The following is a 20,061-nucleotide window of genomic DNA, read 5'->3' as shown; positions in this document are numbered from 1 at the left end:
CCAGTTTCTCAACCCCACATCCCCTCTTTTAATCAGTTCATAGGCTTTTTCACAAGAGCAAGCACTCTCCACAGTAGCAGCACTTGCAGGTACAGCTAAGAAACATTCCACCAGTTTGAAAAGGTTGAGGCTGGATTCACAGTTGGTATAAACAGAACGATACCACTTTACCCATGGATCTGACCCTACACCAGCCTCCATTTTTTGCACTTTGTCTGCCCAAGAAACGAAGTATTGTGCTGCTTCCCCCCTCCCCCTCACTCTATGATATGTTTTGATTGAAAAAGGGATGGCAGGAGCAAAGACAAATAGGATTACCCTTTTTAATCCGATTACTCAATACACAAGAAAAGCAAGATCTTGAATGGTTAATAAAAAAGAATTGTAAACTCCTCTCTTCTCTCAGAAGACACTGTACTGGGGTTATTTGACCCCAGCAGTCTTTTCTGCCCAGAGCAGGGGGGCTGGACCTGATGATCTCACAAGGTCCCTTCTGACCCTAAACTTCTGGGAATCTGTGACACTTCCGGTCAGAATCTCTTTCATGTCCTGGTTATCTGGAACACCAAATCATTTCAATTGCATTGACTGGAGACTTCAATCTTCTTCTTAACCTCACACACACTTATTCCAGAAGTGTGGGTTGCTTCACTTTCAAGTGTTCTGAATCCTACGGTTACTAGGCTCATGTAGCTGTGCAAGATAACAATTGCCTCTCTCTCAATGAGCATATAATGTTTATCAGCAAGTCCTTGTTCCTGGCCAGAGAGGAGTTTCCAGATCAAAGAATGTGTTGTATGTAACAGACAGCAGGGCTTGAGAGCTCTCCGCTTCTTCAGAAGGTGGATAATGGCTGGAAGAATCAGCTCAGTTGGAAAAGTGACACAACAGGCCACTGTATTCTTGCTCTACAAAAATCAAAGTGCTCTGTCAGTTCTTGAACCCTCTTTACCAAGGTGGAAAGCTCCTTTGAAAGGTGGGATTTTTTAACCGTTGAGCAGCCTGCCCAAGAGCAATTTACAGGTGTGCAGCATCCTCCAAGAGAACAGGACCTTGTTTGCATGGCAATGAGCGGCCCAGTTTTCAAAACCACAAAGAGGTGGCAGTGCCTTCCATGGGTCACTTCCATGCCGTCAGCAGCAGGCACAGCTGTGTGCTCTAGTTTTAAAGATTCCTCTGCCAATTTGGAGGTCTCTGGAGGAATTGCATTTGCTTTTTCACATGCAATCCTCACAAATCTCTCTTGTGCCCCTCTGACTTCTGAAAAGCACATTCCCACTGAAAGTGGCTTTGCCCTCAAGTTATTTACCAGGTACAAGGACAAAATATAACTGCTCCTCATTTCCCGTCAACCAGTGACATTTTGGGCATCCTGGACAAAGAGCTAGGAAACATTTTGGTCAGTCAGTGCCCTCATGTGTCTAGTCCTTTTTAGACTAATGACATCCCACAGAAAAAATACCAGCTCTTAGTTTCTGCTCTTTTTTTTTGGTTACAGAAAAATAATAGATCAAATCTTCTGTGGCAAGGAACTTGGAAAGACCACAATAGGTCACAGTGTTTTTAAAACTATGAATTCCTATTTGAAATCTTCAGCTGCCTATAGATGTGCTCATTCCTATTCTAATTAGAACATGAATCAGCAGACTTGATTAATCGAGTCTACCTGATTAATGTGATTACTTGATTAATTCTTCCCTTCTTCTTCCTCTGTTCTCCCCTCCCACTCAGTGCTGTAGGGAGGAGAGAGAAGGACTAGACCAGCGATTCTCAACCAGTGCACTGAGAATTCTCTCAATTAAAACTCAATCGTCTTGTGCATCATGTTTACAAACCTAATGGTGCTAACATTACATGGCTCCCTACAGCACCCTTAAGAGGATCTCAAGGCACCCCAGGGTGCTGCAACATGTTGATTGAGAATCACTGGTATAGTCCTTCTCTCTCTTCCCTGAAGCACTGATTAATCACATCTGCTCCACGTTCTAATTAGGATGCTCTAGCATTGCCTCAGCATTACATGTATTAAGCCCCTCCATGTTTCAAACTGGCCATGCAGCGCTTTAACTAAAGCTTGTCCAATAAGCTTTGGTTAAAGCATCCCATGGCCATTTTGAAACGTGGAGGGGCTTAATACATGTGATGGTGAGCCACTTTAATTAGAGTGACTCTCCATAAACTGCTGTAATTAAAAAAAAAAAAAAAAAAAAAAAAAAAAAAGTGTCATCCCCCCCCACCTCCAAACATGTGTATAGGTAGCCTTTGGGCTCATCATGTTTGCATACCTAAGCATGCTAACATTACATGGCTCCCTGCAGCACCCTTAAGAGGATCTCAAGGCACCCTAGGGTGCTGCAACACGCTGATTGAGAATCACTGGTCTGGTCCTTCTCTCTCCTCCCTACAGCACTGAGTAGGAGGGAAGAACAGAGGAAGAAGAATGGAAAAAGTACAAAGGCAAAAATTTAGTTGCCTTACTCTTTTCACTCCATAGCAAATCAATGGGCTCTGGGGTGGAAGTCGAGAAGATGGTAAAGCCACAACCCAAGTGCTCCTTCTCTGCCTCCTGCTCCCCACCCCTTCATTCCACTCCAGATCCTTCTTTATGTCTCTTCTCTCATACCCTCCCCCAGGTTGAGGTTGGAGTTTAATCTGAAAGGACAGATAATTAAAGGAAAGGATTATCATGACCTCAGATTAAGAAGAGAAGAGGGAGAGGAATAACTCCAGGAGAGAGAGCTCCTTAGAGCAATGCAGGCACTGCACCCTCCGCCCCACCTCCCCCCCAAAGACAATGTCACTCCCCCTCTCTGTCAAGCTCCTGAGAGGATGCGTTGCGCCTGCCTTTCCCTCTGCCCCAGTCACAGAGCAGATTCTGGGGCAGACCCTAAGCTTCTCTGGGGATGATTGAATACAAAGACTTGACCACAAGCTCATTTTATTTCAGGCTTGAGAGTTAGCCAGACTATCTAAGCACAGGCTCAGCAAGGGAGGCTGGGCCATAGGAATCCTGACCAGCAGGCTCAGTAGAGAGATAGGAAAGCTGCTTTCTCGGTTTGTCACAAAAAGAAGATCTGGTGCTGTACATGGAGGGAATCTACACAGTAAGGGCTGGAGGTGGGGCAAGTTATGCTCCGTTAGCACACCAACTCTGGCATCACAGGATCTTTGCTTCAAGAGGATGGATACACACATATATGCTCCATCCAGGCAGCAGGGGGCACCCAGTCCCCACCTATGCATGCCCAGCAGCTGAGGCCAGAACCCTGCTGTGGTCCCCACCTTCCCCCAGCTCCCATCCCTCAGCCTTCACAATTGACCTGGAGACCAGGGAAAATTGGGATGCAGCCGAGTATCACATGCATGCCATCCTTCTTTGCATATGAGAGCCTTCATGTGGGCTCCCCTCTCTTGCCCTGTCCCACAGTTATGAAGCAGACTCCCACAAGGTTATGGCTGGCTGCAGCATGTGGTCTCAGGGCAGGCACTGAAGAGGGGGAGAGGGGAAAGCCAGGGTTCACCAATAGCCCCCTACCACACAGAGCAAACGGAGGGTCGCCGGCCTCATCTTGACTCTGAGTCCAGGAGGTCGGCCATCACCGGAAAATAGGCTGCGGGCACCAAGAAGTGTCAGGGTAGAGAAGGCAGTGAAGAGATCGGAACCTGCAGGAGACACAGGAGGAATGTAAAGAGATGGCTCTCGCTGCAGAATAAAGCAGGGCTGCGTGGGAGGAGCACATCTCCCCAGTGCCCCATCCCACACCAGATGCTCTCACTGCACTGCAGTTAGTGGGCAAGGCATCCGTCTCCAACTTCCCAAACAGTGCAGAAGGGTGTAAAGATGATCAGAGATAAGTCTCACCCAAAACTCCTTGGTCTACACCCAAAAAATGCAGCATCAGCCCAGCTCCAGCCAGCATTTATGCTAAAGCCATAAGCAGCACAGGGGGTACTACTTTACCTCCACCTCCTCATTCCTGCCCCGTCCCATCCCCTGCTCTCCAAGCTATGATCTCCCTACCAGAGCAGCACAAACAGCTGTGGGTTGTTTCATTTCATTAAGTGAAAGGGCAGGGGGGAGGGGAAGACAGCAAATGTTTGTTTCGGATCAACCCAAAATGAACATTTTTCAGTTTTCTCAGTGAAACAGAGAATAAAAGGGGATAGAGGCTCACTCTGGGTGGAATAAAATGCTTCTGCTTTTTGGATGGGGGTGGAGGAAGGCTAAACTGAGGTCAGTGTGGTCTCAAAGCATCATTTTGAAATGGGAAATGGAAAGGTTTCTGTTCTGAAAACATCCACACAAAACATTGGGACTTTTAACCACCTTTTCCCAGCCAAAAAGATTTGCAAATTTGTGCAGAGTTCAGCAAATGCTTTCAGGCAACCCCAAACTACGTTTTGGAAGCAAACAAACTATTCACGCCCAAAATATTGCTTGACTCTGCTGATGCCTCTCGATCCTGCCCTGCACTTCTCCTGACCAGTTTTCACAGAGGTGGGAATGTGCACAGAGAAGCAAACACACAGGAACGCACCTGGAGGGGTCCTCCTCCTGGGAGAAGGGGCCACTCAGCTCAATAACATTGAGCTTGCTCTCAAAGACACCATAGCTGAGGGTGACCTGCAGAGACAGAGCAGAGGAAAGGGAAGGGTTAGGGAGCAAGTAGGCAGCACTGGTGACACAGCTTTCAGTGGGCAGCAGACACTCCCATCAGTTCTGGCCCATTCCCCCCACCCCATCCTTCCCATATTCCTTCCATATTTAATAACCAAGGCAGCCTGCTGGTTCTGGGCTGCTCCTACCCTCCATTTCCTCCCCTGCCTTCCCTATCCTGCCTTACCATCCCTCCCCCCAGACAGAGCTGTGACACAGGCATAGCCCCACTAGTGGACAAGAGGCCTTTCCTTTGGCTGTGCTGCTGCTTGAACAGAGAACCACCACCGTGAGCTTTGACTGGCAGCAGTTTTATTGGCTAGTTAATTGCCTTTTCATCCTCCACCCATTACAGCAGGGAGGCATCTGGGGAAGAATTTGTCAGAAAAGCCTCATCAAAATAATGTGCAATTGATTCAATCAATGTCACAGTTACCACCAGGGTGATGCGAATCAAAAACAGCTGGCTTCCCTTCCCTCAACCCCCTGCTCGCCTCCTCCACATCTCACACCCCCCTGGGTGCCCATTCACCTGCTCCTGGAGCTGGGGCCTGGAGATCAGTTGCAGGTTCTCCAGGTGGGAGTGGAAGAGTGCATTGGGGAGCAGATGCCCACCCAACTTGCACTCCACAATGTAGCCCACAGTGCAGTCATCAGGCAGGCGGATGAGCTCTGAGGTGCTCACAAAGTTATGCCCACTGAAAGGGAACAAGCTGCAGAGATCAGTGAGACATCCAAGGGGGACCCCCACCATGGAGCTGGGCACGGGGGCAGGACATCCCCAGCTACAATCCCCAGTGGAGTAACTCAGGGAGTCAGTCAGCCTTGGCTGCAAGAAGGTAGGCAACTGCCCAACTCTGCATGTGCACAGTACTGAGTACAACAGGGCCCAGGGACCCACCTGGGGCTTCTAAGTACCAATACAATACACAGCAGTAAGTGCACTTATGTGCCCACCCCTGTCCCTTGTAATGGGGTAGGCACACCTGTACTGTGTCATCTCTCATGTGTACACATCACCACATGTACACTTAGGGTATGTCTACATTGCAGCAGCACAACCCAGCCTCACCACTGAGGAATTAAGCTCTGGCAACCAGCCCCCACCCCACCCAGACATCCCTGGAAGCTCCTGCCCATCAAAAAAAACAGCTCCTGAGCATAGTGATGGGGTCACTTTCAGGACTGACATGCAGGGAGTGGCTAGGCCTCAGCTGCAAAACTGAGCTCCCTACCCTCAGATAAGTCATATCCATGCCCATGTTCCACCCGGGAACTCACATGGACACAGCTCCACCACTCACCTGGCCCAAGGTGCCATCTTGGTTGCCAGCTTGCGGCTGATGCAGAATCCAGCCCCTCCCGTAGCAAACCAGAAACATACAGATTTCTGCAGAGAAAGGCAAGCAAGGTTTCAAATGGGAGCACCACCACGCTACCCGTGGGTCTCTGTATCAAAACACTGGCCATTAAATACAGACTCAGGCTACAGCCCACTTCCTCCTGAGCCACAAGGCTGCAGCATGGGATTTACCGTCTGGTTGTTGGGTAGCGTTTCAGAAGCCTGGATGGGCCGGTTCAGGCTGGGCTTCCCAATGTAAACATCCCATGCTGGAGAGTAAGAGGATAGGAGCTTCAACAGGGCATGTGGGTTGAGGTAATTATCATCATCCAGGTGGCAAAACCAGCTGAACATGGAAAGGAAGGGAGACAAGAGGTTAAGTCAGGATGATGCTGCAGTCTGAATCTCAAGGGCCTTCTACACAGAGGTGGGGAGCTCCTGCACACTGATCAACTTCAGTAGGGGCTGTGGCTACTCAACTCTTCCATGAATTAGCCCCTATTTCATCCTTTTCCAAAGAACCCCCCACAGAGCCTCCCACTCTGAGCACTCGACAAGCAGCCCTCAGCCAGCAACGAGGATCCCAGTCACTACCATCACGAGGTGGAAGGGCCTTTCCCCTGCCCCACAATGCAGGCATAAAAACAACTCCTGAACTCACCTCAGGCCACTGGCCAAGAATGCATCAAACTCAGCAGCCATCTTGCAGGATAGCGCTGGGTGGCTATGCTCTGCAGAGCAGTTGGTGAATACTGCGTGGTCACCTGGGGAGGGGAAGGGAGACAAAGCTTGAGATAATGCATGTCTGTCCCACCCAGATCACCCCCTGCCTGGGCCCTTCTGTAAAAGAAACCCCTCAGAGGAGCCAGCACAGAAACTGGCCTCTGAATTAATTCAGTGCTGCCCTTCTCACATTTATACACTGCTCCTCCTGGTAAGGACAGCAACCCTGCTCCCACCCACTTGTGCACTCTCAGTCTCTGGGGCTCTGTGCTCTGCCTTCCTATTAATTCAGTTCTTTGCTTCATGACCCACAAGCCGCTTGCCAAACAGGACACCCACCCACTCCCCTGCTGTCCTGAGGATCTGGAAAGGGAAACTATTTGCCATGTTTTTTTTTCCTTTGAGTCTAGGATTTCTTCTCATAAGCAGATCACCGGGAGGAAGGGGACATTGATGGTGACTATTCATTTGCTTGGCAGCAACAGTCTACCTAGGCCTGGGCTTATCCCCATCAGTGTAAGACCTTGTCCCTCACAAATACTAATGACTTTAGCTCAATGTCCCTGTAGTACAAGGAAATGCTATCCCCTCCCCACAGGGAGCTGAGGCATAGAACAGTTAAGTAACTCGCCAAAGGTCATACTGGATGTCTGTGGCAGAACCTGGAATTGAACCCAGTTTTCTGAATGTCCATCCAGTGCTTTAGCCAAGCTTTCCACCACTGGCAAGGATGGAAGAAATAGGGACCCAGCTCCTCTGTCACTATATGACTATTCCTTAAGAACCTGGACCCTCAGATTCTCCTTGCAGGTGTTTAGGGCAGATGCTCTCCCTCCTTTCAAATGGGAAACCCCATTCCCACTTTCCCCACCCCAAGATCCAGAGAAGTGCCCTGTCATATAGAGCGGGAGGTGAAGAGCCCCCAGCTCAGAGCCTGATCCAGAGCCAGTCAGCAGTAGCGGGTACCATGATGTGGGAAAGGCTAGTTACCCATTCTCTTCTGCAGTGCTTCATCCTCTTCATCAGTAAAGACATATGTCTGAGGAAATAAGACAGAGTGGAAGAGAGTTTACTCCAAGGCCTGGAAAACACACACACACACACACACGGTGGAAGGGGAGCCAAGCGTTTGTTAATGAGACTTGCTTGTGCTTTAACATGCTGCTGCTTCCTCCTCCTGGGCTCTGTGAAGCAGCTGGGACCCCCTGCATGGAGCGGGAAGCTGTTGCCCTGCATTGATCAGCCCTTCTCTCCCTTGTGCTCCCAACTCTTGCTTCTCTTTCAGAGCTCATTTGCAGATAAGTAATCCTCTCTCTGAGCCTAGTGCTCTGCTCATTACAAGCCCACAGCTCACTCCTCCTCCATGTCCCTGAGAGGGTGCCCACTCCATCCACCCTTTTGAATGCCCAGTCTGGGCAGAGAGGGTGACCAGCCTCAGTCAGGAGAGCAGTCTCCTTTCTGTCAGGGGACTGAGGGAAGACTGTTCCCCTCTACGCTCCTCTGCCAGCTAGCTCACCCCACAGCCAGCTCTGCATTCAGCCAAGGGAGACTCCCAGATCAATGGGGGACTCTGGAGTCCTAGGCTCAGACTCTCAGGTGGTGCAAGTCTGTACAAGTGCTCTTAAGTGAGGCAACCTCCGGGAGCCTCTTCTCCTTCTGGGAGTTACCGAACATTTGCCCACTGCAGCCAAGGGCCTCACTCGTGCCTCTATACCTCAGAAACATGCAGTTTTATCTGAGCTTCCCCACACCCCCACCCCAGTCCCACCACCTGGTGAAAGGAGAACTTGCACAGCTCCAGAGTCCCCAGCCAGCTTAGCTTCGGTGTTTGTAGCAGAAAACAGAAGCTTTGTGGTCAAAGGAAACTTGGTTAAGGGAGGAACATCTGTTTGTGTGTTAAGCTTCTATAGACCCCTGCTGCCTCCCAGCCCCTTCCTCCGCCATGGCCCCCACCTAACTCCCTGTGCTGCCATTGTGTGACATCTCCCCCCGGCCCACAAGCAGAGCAGGGATTGTGGCCAGCTGAGAAAAACTTCCCTCAAGCAGAAAATACGCTTTCAGGGAATCAAAGGGGCTGAAAAAGAGAGACACAAGCCTTAAACAATCTCTCCACCAGCTGCCCACAGGCTGGTTAAACACAGCACCCGGTTAAATCTTAGTGGAAGGAGAAAGGACAGACCCCAGCACATCCGTGCTCCATTTAGAAAGCTATCAAGGCCCTCCCCACACCCACCTCATCCCCCTCAGGGAAGAAAAGGTAAATGAAAGAGCCATATTCACCAACAGGAAAAACCAGGATTACAGTCATTAGCAAGGGCAGCCCTGGGGTAAGGGGTTTCTATAGACCACCTGATTCTGATGGGTTCTGTGAAGGGCAGGTAGCAAGGAGCAGCTTGAGCAGACCTGCTCTGGAGGTTTCAGCTGAACCTTTTCTTCACTAAAAAAACTCCCCCCCCCCCCCCCCCTTGTCAAAACCAACTCCTCCCAGGGGCAGGACTGCAACTTGCAAGCATTTTGTGAAAAACTAAATTTCTGCATGTTTCAAAGCTAAAAGGCTTCAGTTTGTCAGCATGAAACAACTCCTTAGTTAGACATTTGAGCTAACAATAGGAAAAAGATTGCTTTTAACAGTTCTGACAGAAACACCATATTTTTACTGACCCAAACCATTTTTTGTCTTGCAGATTTTCATTTTTGTGAAATCTAAGATTCCAGCTTCTCAAATGTTGAGAGGGAGAAAAGCTGAGATAGTTGGCAAGTTTAAGCAGCACAGGAAACATTTCTCACCCAAGCCTGTACCCAAGAGAGCACTGGGCTCTGAAACAAGAAGACGTGATCAGAAGTGAAGAGAGAAAGCAGGGGACTGGGAACACTGGAGGAGTGAAGACATGCCAGGACAGGAAAGGGGGATCCTTTCCCCAAAAGAGGCCATGAGAAAAACAGCCCTGAGACGCATATTCAACACTGGCCAGGATGCATTTTTGCTAGGGTAGTAGTAGATGGTCCACACATCCATCTCCCTCCCAACTCTTAAACTCTCTGCACAAAAATGTCCCATTCTGCACACCCTTGTAGAAACGCATTATGCCCCCCTCCTATTCATACAAGCCCCTAATCAGCAAGAAAACTTATATGCTCTCCCCTAACTTTCCTTTCCACTTCTGTGCTGAAGATGGCTGCTCAGCACAGCCAGCTTGCCAGCTGACAGTTCCTTTTCTTCTCTGTCCCCAACACTTGGGAGCATGGAGCCACTGGAGTAAAAGCTATCCTCTTCATCTCAGCAACTTCCCTCTGTCCCCACCCCGAGCCCAGGCAGAAGGAAGAGGGAAAGGACCCTGCTAGAAATCTGCGTGAGTCACCGGCTGCAGCATGGAGGTTCCTCTCTCAATGAGACAGCTTCTTTCACCCATACGAATGATGCCTAGATCTGCTGGGTGGCAATGGTGCCCTGTATAAACAGGGCCTCAAACTGCAGCATCTCCCATGGCCACTGTCCCTGCAGAGAACAACACAGAACATTTCACCTGAGACACACCTGGTATCCCAACTACCAGCTGAAGCAGAGGGGTGGACAGGAGTAGTCCCCTCCGCTCCTTTGATTCCTTAGCCTACTAGGTTCTTCCCTATGCCCACTGCTGCACCATCCCAACACCTATTGACTTCTCAAGGATTTTAGGGCCCATTTCGGCAGGCCACAAGTGCAGAAGTAGTGGAGCTGTAATTCAGCCATTACTCCCCCTTCCCCTCCTGCAACAGGCAGTTACTGGCTCTGGGGGGAGGATTTGTCATCAAGTCTTGTTCTCACATCCACTGTCCAATACCTGGAGCTTGTAGAAATTGTTTTATTACTTCAGTTAATGTGATGTCAGGTCAGGGGCATGGATGATGGGGTCTGAAGCGTGTCCTTAGGCTCTGAAAAGGAAATGGTAGGGTGTGTAGGAAGAGAGACTTCTCTTGGGGCACAGATACTAAGGAAACTCTAGAGCCCTCTTTATTTCCAAGAACAGCCTTGTATGACCAGCCAGCTACCACTGGAGTATATATGCTGCAGTAATGCATCAGAGCAACAGCTTATGGCCTGCACAGCTCCTGTTAGAGGAATGTCCTGACAGGCACCACTGAAGGAACAGGGCATAAGCTGAAAAGATCAGGACCAAACTTAGCTTCCATCTCTAAAGGATTACATTTCACCCTTGTTTACAGACTAAGAGAAACACCACCTTGAAAATGCAAATCCATTGCAGGGGCTGAAAGCAAACCTGGAGAAGGAAACCGTTCCTCTGACCTGTGAAGAAGACAGCTGAGATTTTGGACCTCACATATTTTCACAAGCTGAAAGCCTGGGAAAAATAATGTTCGTTTAGGTCAACTGAAATGTTTCGATCCAATCATTTTTCTTTTTCACTACAATTCACTGAGATTTCTCAATTCAATCTTACTTCAAACCAGACAGTTTTGCTTTGAAAATGTTGCAGAAAGCAGCCTGACACTTTCAGAAAAAAATTTCCAAGATACTTTCAAGTCAAAACATTCAACCAAACCGACCTTCTCATGAGAAAAGTTCCAGTTTCAGCAAATCAACATTTTCTAAAGAAAAGACTTTTTTTTGCCCAAAAGTTCCCAGCCAGCTGTAGCTGAAAGTTTGTTGCAGGTAATTCCCCGAGAGAGGCAGCATGATCCTAGAGAGAACTAGAACGTAGGAGCACTGGGCTCTGCCACTGACCCAGTAAGTCACCTTGGTCAAGTCACTTCAACCTCTCCTGTGCTTCCATTTCCCTTCCCACCTTTTTTCTGTTCTGTCTATTTAGGCAGGAAGCTCTTTATGATAATCTCTCATGATGTGTCTGCACCAAGCCCATGACAGTGTCCAGACCTCAGCTGGGGTCTCTAAGCAGTACTGGATTACAAAAACTAATCACAAAGATCACAGATTACCAGGCCTCCCCCTACTGTGATGCAGGGTTGGCCCCTGGGGGTCCATGAAACCAGGTGTGAGACTACCAGACTTCTACTTGAAGGCACTGCCACCTAAGTTGGCCTTGGCAACACAGACAACTCCCTCCTAGCCTGCTGCCTGCCTAGGAGAAGGCTCTGCTGTACATAACCTCGTGTGACAAGCTGGGGTATCTCAGTTTGCATGAGAAGCAGCTTGGTTCAGTGAACTGAGCTCCAAACAAAGTGCACATGATCCCTGCAAGTCAGCCCTGGTGCCACTGCTTATTTCCTCTATGCCATTAGCTGTGCCATTTAACTTTCTGCCATTATTTCCCCCTGAGGCTAATGGTACTTACCTACTACACTAGGATGGGTGCAGTGGGGATTAACTATTGAATGTTGCAGAGTGCTATAGACAGGCTAAAATTCTCCACAGTCACATAAACCACTGTACAACAGGGCCTATGTCTCTCAACGGGACAATTACCTGTCCTTTACAATCATATTTACATGTTGAAAATTTTCTCTTCTTAGCAAAAAAAAATTCTTCTTGATAGAAAAATAACTTCCATCTCCCTCCCCCCACAAAAAAAGAATCAACCCAAAATATTGGGAGGGGGTCTCAAAAGTTTTCAGTTTACGTCAATAAAAATTGGAAAAAAAAATTTCAATTTTCTTTTCTCAACCCATCTTCCTGGCAAAACAGAGAAAGAGAAAAAGGGAATAACAAGGGGCAAAAAACTTGAAGGTTTTCAACCATTTAAAAACAAATAGATTCATGGATGTTAGGGGTTGGAAGGGACCTCATGAGATCATCAGGTCTCTTTTTACAATTTTTTGAAAACGCCCTCCCATTTTTCCAGCCAGCTTGATTTGAGAGTCAACAACTAGGCACAGATCTCAGTACAAACAGCAGAGGTTCAACTTTTATAGCACAACTAATGGGTCTGGACAAACAGTTCCTGTATTTTTTTTAATTAAATTTGTATTTGAGAACAAATTAGCCAAAGCTACATCCATATCCAAGAGTCCAGAACCATAAGTGGCCCTACTACTGGCAAACATCCTCCCCCCACACCTGGGGCTTCAGATGTTTCCAAAACCTTTTGCAGGCATCCTACTCGCAGGTCCAAGCCCAGAGGCTAGGAGTTCAAATGCCCCTGAGTTTTGCTTGCCTTTAGCCATAAGGCCCTCGGAGCAAGCAAGGGAGGAGACTCCCATTTCCATAAACTGGGCTTTAAGCCGCTGCGCCTTGGTGGGTACCGAACCATGCCATGAGAGCAGTTCTCCTGCATTGCGGTTCCTGTATATATACACCGAGGATAGGATACATTTGAGGAGGTTCAAGCAACCATCTTATGGCTCCACTTCCTAACCCTGAGTGTGATCAAGGTGTTAGTTATGTGTGGGTGGCTTTGCAAGCCCGCTCCAGTAGTCTAAAGCTAGTGATAACAATGGTAACCTCACACCAGAGCACAACCCCCTTCCCAGTACACATATGCAGGGACTTATGGTATGCCCAAAGGAGCATTAAAAAGTAGGAACCAGAGAGCTCAGGCCTTGGAGAAGTGCATTGAGAAGGGGAAATGTGGTATTTTAAACACCAACAGAGACAGAGGAAGCATGTTCAAAATAGGACAGGTTTCCTCTAGCGACCGCAACGGACTAGGCAGCGGAAAGCACCAGACAGTAACAGCTCAGCTTGAGGAAGGGAAAAACCGCCTTTACCCAGAATGCCATACTCTGTCTCTATTACTCACCCCCCTCCAATCTCCCCCACCATCTTCCTCACTTAGGGTCATTGCTGCATTTGGCCAAGTATGTAGGCAGACCCCTATACCAAGACCTACTCTTTTCTACTAAGACCGAGGCCTTAGGTTGCAACTACATTTGCAGCTTGATAGGGAAAATAGGTAACCAAGAGGTGGGATGGGAGCAGCACCTCCACCATGACCATGAGATTGGCAATGGGGTAGGCTCATTTAGGAGTCAAACTGCCACCACAGCATCTACACACTACCCAGTTTGCCAAAGTGCGCTCCAGTGTCCAGTCTACAACCAGCCCCATGGGGACTTTTCCGTGTCCAGAGGGGGATCCCTGCCCTGCCCTGGATCACTGATGAGCAACAGGTCACCTGTGACCAAGCTGGCTCATCCAAGAGGAAGCAAAGACTCTCAGGGTAGGGCAAGTCAATACTCAAAGCCCAAGACACAGCAGCAGCCGTGCATCAAGAAAGCAAACCACAAACTGACTGGTGGGAGGATTGTCAGAGTGCATGTGAGTAAATTTAGTGCTCAAGAAACTGAGGGGGGAAACTGCACTAAGACAAGCATGGGGTAGGCAGGCAGCGGGCCAACAACCTGCACCCTCTTCAGACACTGCCAGCCCTCAGACGCTGCCAGGACTGCCTTACACACACCCCATATGTAACACCACACCGCAAACCCTGTCTAACTCAAGTGTGGTTTTTATTATGTGCACAAATGTCACAGGGCTGGAGGGAGCTGCGAGTCTGAAACCCAAAACACTCGCTTCACACGTGAGATGGGGGAGTCATCTGAAGACAAAAAACTCCCCCAGCCAATTCACCATTTTGTTTTGCAACACATGTCTTCTTTGATCCTGGCTATGAAAGGGAGGCTAGGTGTCCACTAGGATGCTGCATGGCATTCCTGAGAAAAAAAGGATTTAAATGGGGTAAAACCCCTGAGAAAAGTCACGTCTAGGTAAGGAAGAGCTGCTCTATGTCAAATGCCACCCCTCTGTCCAAACAAACCTCTCAGGCCCCCCTGAACTTGGGTTCACACCCAGAGTCACTGAAGCCCTCTGCCCAGCCTGGGTGTCCTTACTTCTATACACAATGGTGAAGGCAATGTGCTGAAGAAGTGCTCAGCTCACTGGTCCCTTATTCCTCCCTTCCGACACTAGATCCACCCTCCTTGCTGTCCCCAAAGAGGCCTGTTGCTGCAATGAGCCTGCCAGTCCACCCTTCTGCCCACACACTCACCTGCTCTCTTGCCCGGGATATCCAAGTGTCCAGGAGCAGCTCCATCCTGCTCTGGTGGAACTTCTTGGTTGTCTTCACAGCAATGAAAACCTCTTCAAGACCTCTCAAGGCACCAGAGCTCCCATTCAAAGGGGCCTGTGACTCCTTCTGCCCCTGCCTGCTGCTGCTGGCTTCTCTTCTATGCTCTGGGGATGCTTTAGCTGGGCTCACTGATGCCCTCTCGCTGAGCCCTTCGTACTGGGCTGTGTCCCGAACACCATGATGCCTCACAGACAGGAGGACCAGGCTGATGAGGAGGAGAGCAACGCCTGAGAGGCTGCGGATGAGATGGCACCGCATGGCTCCCAGCTTCGCGCGCCACTGCCAGTAGTCCAGCTGCCAACTTCTCCCTCCAGTCCACAGTCCCACTCTGTGCCCGTCCCTCTCCGAGGGGGGAGGCGAGAGGAGGGTGAGGCCCAGCTATGATATGGCCCTGGAATGCGATGGGAGGGGATCAGAAAGCGACAGCGAGATTCTTAGAGAGCCAGACACCTCATCTGAGGAAGACAATCGCCTCTGGGGACGGGGAAGCCTGAGGAAGGAGGCAGGGACCAGGGAGACTTGCTTTTCCAGATAGCAGAGGACAAGCGGCAAGCTGACACACCAAAGCCCCGGGTAAGCAGCCCAAACTGAATGAACCCAGACCCACGGCTGAGACACCGAGAGCCTGCGTGGGACCCAGGTTCAGAGGTCAGGGGCTCAGGCTGAGCGTCCATCCCGGCTGGAGGCAGTGTGCGCCAGGTCTCCAGAAGGTGTGATGGAGAACATCCAACTCCGAGGTCCAGGCTGGAAACAAAGCATCTAACCCAGCATCAAGGACTGCATGGGGACACGTCCCGGGTTGGAGGCTGTTGCAGGCAATGGGCTGGGGATAGCAAGGCCAGCTGAGCAGGCTGCCTTCCACCTGCTCTGTCTGCTCAGATCACACTTATTCCCCTCCAGAGACTGGCCCTGGGCTCCGCCTATCCCTTTATATGGGCACAGGCAGGCGGGGCCCTACAGCCTGGGGGAAAGCTTGCTGTCTGCTCTGTTGCAGCTCCCAGCTGCTGCCTGCTCAGAGACTCGTGCCAAGCCAGAGATCTGTGAGGCTAAGCTGTGAGCCAAGCCATCTCCAGAGGTGCCAGGCCACCCTGAAATCTGCCACAGGACAGCATGCTTCTGCATCCCCCTGATCCTCAGAGAGTTTCCCTGAAATGGTGCAGGGCTGCAGGGAGCAATTCAGTGGGAGAGGGAGGGGCATCTTATCTTGCAAACTAGCTCCAAAGTGACTGTAAAGAAGCTAGGGGGGATTTCCCTCCCAAGCAAGAATGAGCAAATATCCCTTCCAGATTGCCTCTCCCAGAAGGCAGTGTTGGGGAGAGCTCAGATGGGAAGGGGTACGGCTGAGAGCATCTGTATCCTGGGCGTCCCTGGCTCTTAGATTGGCGCTTGAGACAGCCCCAGGGCCTAACCCAGCTCCTAGCCACTGAAGAATTGGGCAGGGGGCAAGCCACAGTGCCTCCCCTCCTGGTGCCCATGCCAGGCTCAGCATCCCTGCAGGGATAATGCCGTACAAAGGACCATCAACTCCATTCAAAGGGTCTTGCCTACTCCATGCTTAAGCAGGTCCAGTCTCTGTACAGGGCAAGCCTCATCCAGGTCTCTCCTCACCTATGGTTCCCCCTTCCTCCTGCAGCTACCTGTGCTCATGTCACCCCTCAGCACAGACCAGGTAGCAGAGCCCAAATAGTTTTCCAAGAAGGGTGATGAATTTGTGGATTTGGCCTGCCTGTACCAAGCCTCAGCTAGGACAGGGACAGGCCAGGGAGTTCTGAGGGGAAGCACAGGGAAGGGGGGTGCTAGGGACTAGCTTGGACTGTGCAGGCTTGAGGCCACCTCTGTGCATTTTCCAGGTGGGGGAGTGGGAGGGAATGCAGCTTCCCACTTCTCCTTAAAGACAGGATGAGCATTGCCTCTTCTCACTGGCTTGGGGAAAGCCTGCTCCTTGGTTAGTGAGAGCTCCACCTTCCTATCTTGGCCGGCTTTAACCACTGGCCAGGTGCAAGGAGATCTCCAGGGAGCTCCCCAGCTCACTTTCTGAGGGCTGTCTGAGGCAAGAAGCCAGGACTAGCCTTAGAATTTGGGACAAGCTAGGGAAAGACTTTTCTGTACCCTCTCATGCAGCACAATGATCTCTCACATGTGCCCGCATGGGTACACGAGCCTGAACACATCAAGGAGGCTGAGCGAGAGAATGCACTGTGACACTGCAAACTTCACTCACCTGTTCTACACAGCAAGCGTGGGGGCGACAGGGTTGTCTTCCCTGCAGTGAAGGCCTTGCCCCTCTGAACCCTGGTGTCCAGTCACGAGGGCCTGTGGTTGTTTTGTGCCCCCCCACCCCTTTCACCCCAAGTCCAGTCACTAGGAATATTTTCATTTGATGCTCCAGGTTCTCTGACATCCTATCTGCTGCGGATGACCCCAGTCCTTGTTCCTTTCAGGCCTTGCAGTCAGTTTGTGTTTCTAAAGGGATCCTTGCAAATAAAACAACTAGACACATTGCATTGCTTTACATTTCCCCAGCCCTACATTGCAAATCACAAGCATCAACTCCTGTCCAAGGGCCCCTTAAATGTTAGAGAGTCTCCCTAAAGTAAAGGTGTGCAAGAACCATGGGCTGAAATACCATGGCCTGGACTACGATGGAAGTCAGACCACAAGATCAAAACAGATCCTTCTAGCTTGGAAATATATAGTCAAGCATCCCCCAGGAGAACTGTTCCAGCAGAATCCCCCAGTGACTGTTCCAGCAGCACATAGGAATAATGAAGGGCCTGGGAAGATTTCCCCCCAGCCAGAAACTGCTGAGGGCTGATACAAGCAGCAATGTGCTGCTTCTCCTCAAAGCCCCCCTGCTGTAGGGGAGGAAGGAGGGAGTGCTGGAGACAGCAGGGGAGCTTCCCACAGTGCTCAGCTGCAGGCAGCTATAAATTAGAGCAGATCCCAAGGGCTGCTCTAACTTACACCGGGGGTTGCAAGCAACTCCAAAGCAACCCCCTTCTCTGTGCTCCTCCCAGAACTCCCTCCTCAGTCCCTCTCCTGTCTGAGGCTTGGTGCAGGTAGGCCAAATACATGGACTGATTGATTGTCCTGCTTGGAAACTATTTGGGTCCTGCTTCCTGGCCTGTGCTGAGGTGAGATATCATGATTACCAAGGGTGAGGCCTGTCTCTTTTATTCTGGGGGTACAAGAGACCCCTGCAAGTTTCCCCAAATGCAGGAAACTTGACTGCACAATTTTGTGGCAATGGGGGACTGTATTTATGTTTCCCCCATGGCTTGCTCTTCAGCCTTTTGGCTAGGAGCTAGCAAGACTAGGGGGCACCCAAACTCCAAGGCTCCCAGGCTTAGGGCTTGCATGTAGGATGCCATGGATTTGGGGAATATCCAAAGCCCCAGACTGATGGGTTTGGGACAGAGGATACTTGCCTGTTGGTAGAGCCACACAGACTTGAACGATTGAGCTCTGCTCAGTGGAAATTTGGAACATGACTATTGGGCTTTGCCCAACAGAATTCAGACATGATTTGGCCCTTGGGGAAAAAAAGTATATATATAGTCCACAAACTGGGAACTAAAAAAGGTGGCACAAAACCACATTTGCCCCACTACCGGATCACACGTGCTATTCTGTGACCCACAGGAGATGCAACTCACACAATCTGCCCCTTAAAATCAGGACTTCTGGTCTCTTCAGCTCCTCCTGAAGCAAGATCATCTCCTGTGTGCCTGGAGTCTCTCCAGCTCCCTTTGGAGGGTCCCTGACTCTTGTATTTTTAGATCCCTTTGAACAGCGGCACATTCTTACTGAATCATGGGGAACATTCGCCCTTAGGCTCTCCTGTTACTAAGGCAATTGGAGCTCCAGAACAACCCGAAACTGATAAACACTAGGGAAATTCTGCAGAAACTCCCACTGTTACTCACACCTACTTAGCAATCTTGAGAGCTTTGTATCCCTTTTGGCAGCACAAAGAGCCTGGAGAACCAGTTTAACCCTTAGTATAGTGCTCTACACCTCCACTCTGCCTTGGCATGATGGGGGCCATTTTGGAGAATAAAGTTGCACTAGGAAAAGCATCTGTACACTCCAGCAATCCCCAGCTGGCAAAACAGCCCCTTGGGGCCAACAGAGAGCTGAACATAACTTCAGAGTCTTTTGAAGGCTTGGAGCCATCTTTTCCCTTGCCTTGCTTCATAGCTTCCAGCTGCACCTTGCTTAGAGGCAGATTAATCACCCTGTCCTCCAGCCCTGCTTAGAGCAAGTCTAATTAACACAGAGGACAGTGGGCCATGCACACTCCAGCTAACTGCTGGAGCCGAACCAGGGTGAGCAATGGTAGGGACAGTTGGAACCCGTCACTAGGTAAAGTTGTTGTGTAACCTTATGGAAATCCACCCCCAGCTTGGCACACCCAAGCCATCATTACATGGGGTCACTCTCTGTCTCTCACATACACACATACTTGCACACACACGCACTCCCACCCACCCACCCACCCAGATCCCCTCTCCTGGAGTCAGGTAAATCATTTTCCCTAAATGACTCTTTACATGGGTTCATACAAGGCTGTTATGGCTGGTAATCAGTGCCCGCATCTGCTAATTGCATTCTGCCTGCTACCCAACGCGTGTGACTCATTTCTCCGCAGCAGGCAGCCACCCTGGGGCGCAGGGATATCATGCACTCTGAGTGCCCTAGCAACACTGGGACTGGTGCCAGCGGTCACACGGCAGGGAACGTTCTGCAGTTAATGTTTACTTAAGATCCTTCTCTTTCCTGCCATGCACATCTGGAACCAGCTAAAGCTGGGCTTGAAGAGCTGTGAAATGGATGAGGGTAGGCCTCTGAAACAAACCAGGAGTGACAGGAACAAGGATGGGAATGAGCACCCAGTGGATAGAACAGGGATAGAGCACCCAGTGGATACAGCAGGGTGGGGAGATAAAGTGTGGTTCCTAACTGTGTTCCTAACCCCATGGAAATAACCACTTTACTCTTCTTTGCCTTGTCCCTACCTTGAAAATAGGGATATGGCTATGGGGTCCTCTGAAATCCACATTTCCTCCTGGATATTCAGGAAGCAGCAGATGCCAGGGAAAATTTTTATGTTCTTTATCTGACAAAGAGGGCAGGTCCAGCTCAGTCCTGGAACACAGGAAGCTGGGTCCACAGGCAACCCCCTAAGAGATGGTTGCCCAAAAGGGTCCAAAAAAATATCCACTCCAGCCCCCTAATCACCACAGCTGCCAAACATCCCCTAATCCACTTCAGGCCTTTGGTGCTGAGGACAAGCGATTACAGAAAGCCCCAGA

At 50.0% G+C, this 20,061-nt stretch overlaps 1 protein-coding gene across 2 annotated transcripts; it reads right to left on the bottom strand.

The window, feature by feature from the left end:
- Positions 1-251: 251 nt before the first annotated feature.
- Positions 252-15,626, bottom strand: MFNG (MFNG O-fucosylpeptide 3-beta-N-acetylglucosaminyltransferase). 2 transcript variants are annotated; one of them, XR_016441834.1, is made up of 9 exons: positions 14,666-15,626; positions 7,713-7,761; positions 6,661-6,763; positions 6,192-6,345; positions 5,962-6,047; positions 5,190-5,355; positions 4,539-4,624; positions 3,536-3,663; positions 252-908 (listed from the first exon to the last, which is right to left on the bottom strand). XR_016441834.1 is itself a non-coding variant. In XM_090043073.1 (8 exons), the coding sequence occupies exons 1-8, from the start codon at positions 15,002-15,004 to the stop codon at positions 3,597-3,599; spliced, it is 1,050 nt and encodes a 349-aa protein (XP_089899199.1). In that variant the 5' UTR covers positions 15,005-15,626; the 3' UTR covers positions 2,218-3,596. The 2 variants fall into 2 exon arrangements, 1 of the variants encoding a protein (XP_089899199.1); XM_090043073.1 differs by lacking the exon at positions 252-908 and having other exon boundaries at positions 2,218-3,663.
- Between the last annotated feature and the right edge of the window lie 4,435 nt (positions 15,627-20,061).

Source organism: Crocodylus siamensis, chromosome 4 (genome assembly GCF_052110815.1).
Source record: "Crocodylus siamensis isolate JL-2025a chromosome 4, ASM5211081v1, whole genome shotgun sequence".
Lineage (NCBI taxonomy): Eukaryota > Metazoa > Chordata > Crocodylia > Crocodylidae > Crocodylus > Crocodylus siamensis.
Note: the sequence above shows the minus strand (reverse complement) of the source record. Positions and strands in the feature narration are given on the sequence as shown.